The sequence below is a fragment of the Elephantulus edwardii genome, unplaced genomic scaffold (assembly GCF_000299155.1).
Source record: "Elephantulus edwardii isolate Elephantulus edwardi_28Jun2011 unplaced genomic scaffold, EleEdw1.0 scaffold00217, whole genome shotgun sequence".
Lineage (NCBI taxonomy): Eukaryota > Metazoa > Chordata > Mammalia > Macroscelidea > Macroscelididae > Elephantulus > Elephantulus edwardii.
The window spans coordinates 2,679,394-2,680,084 of record NW_006399967.1 but is presented as its reverse complement, the minus strand read 5'-3'; the positions used below and the strand labels follow the sequence as shown (position 1 = coordinate 2,680,084).

General features: G+C 60.5%; 1 protein-coding gene across 1 annotated transcript in view; it reads right to left on the bottom strand.

Moving 5' to 3' along the window:
* The window catches only part of BTBD2 (BTB (POZ) domain containing 2), an 8,393-nt gene extending 7,913 nt beyond the window's left edge, over positions 1 to 480 (bottom strand). The window contains exon 1 of the mRNA XM_006897930.1: positions 365 to 480. Coding sequence (XP_006897992.1) covers positions 365 to 447 — 83 coding nt within the window. The 5' untranslated portion in view covers positions 448 to 480. The remainder of the gene's footprint in view (positions 1 to 364) is intronic.
* Positions 481 to 691: the final 211 nt, after the last annotated feature.

Sequence of the window (691 nt, the reverse complement as noted above, 5' to 3'; positions counted from 1 at the left end):
GTGGTTGTAACAATTGACTCAACCACGGCAGTTGCCTATGAGGCTGGTGCAGGACCAGATGGGGTTTCAGTCTGTTCACACAGGCATCAAGTGTGGGGACCTTCTCGGGGCACCTACAACGGCTGTAAACACATGCAAACACTCGGGCTGCATCTCTATGAGTAAACTGTAGGCAGAACTGCAAACTATCAACTTAAAACCCCAAAAGAGAAAGGGGTCCAGTACATGCCCTGAGTGCAAAGGTGCATTCTAGAAACTTCCACGAGCTGTGAACTCTGCAGGCAGTACAGGCAGGGACCCCCGCACCTGTCCGTGGAACGTCCACTCCCAGAGCCCCCACCCCCACCCCACGGGGCAGGCTCACTTCAGAAGGGCCAGGAAGGCGGCGGGCTCCACGTCGGGCAGCTCGATCTCCGTGGACGTGGTAGCCATCCCCCCGTTGAACATGGCATCGAAGACGGCACTGCCCACGGCCAGCACGAACCTAGAGTGTCAGAAAAGTGATCCGTTAAGCCTGGCTCTGTGCCTGCCTGGGAGAGGCCCCCGGCTCCTCGCTCTGCACCCACTCAGGTTGGGGCGAGGGGCTCCCAGGGCTGGTGAGGTGTGCCCAACGAGGGTGCACAGGCCGCATGTGGGACCTCCCCTTCCAGAGCCCCAGGGAGCCCGCAGCAGTGACATCTCCCGGGGGCCA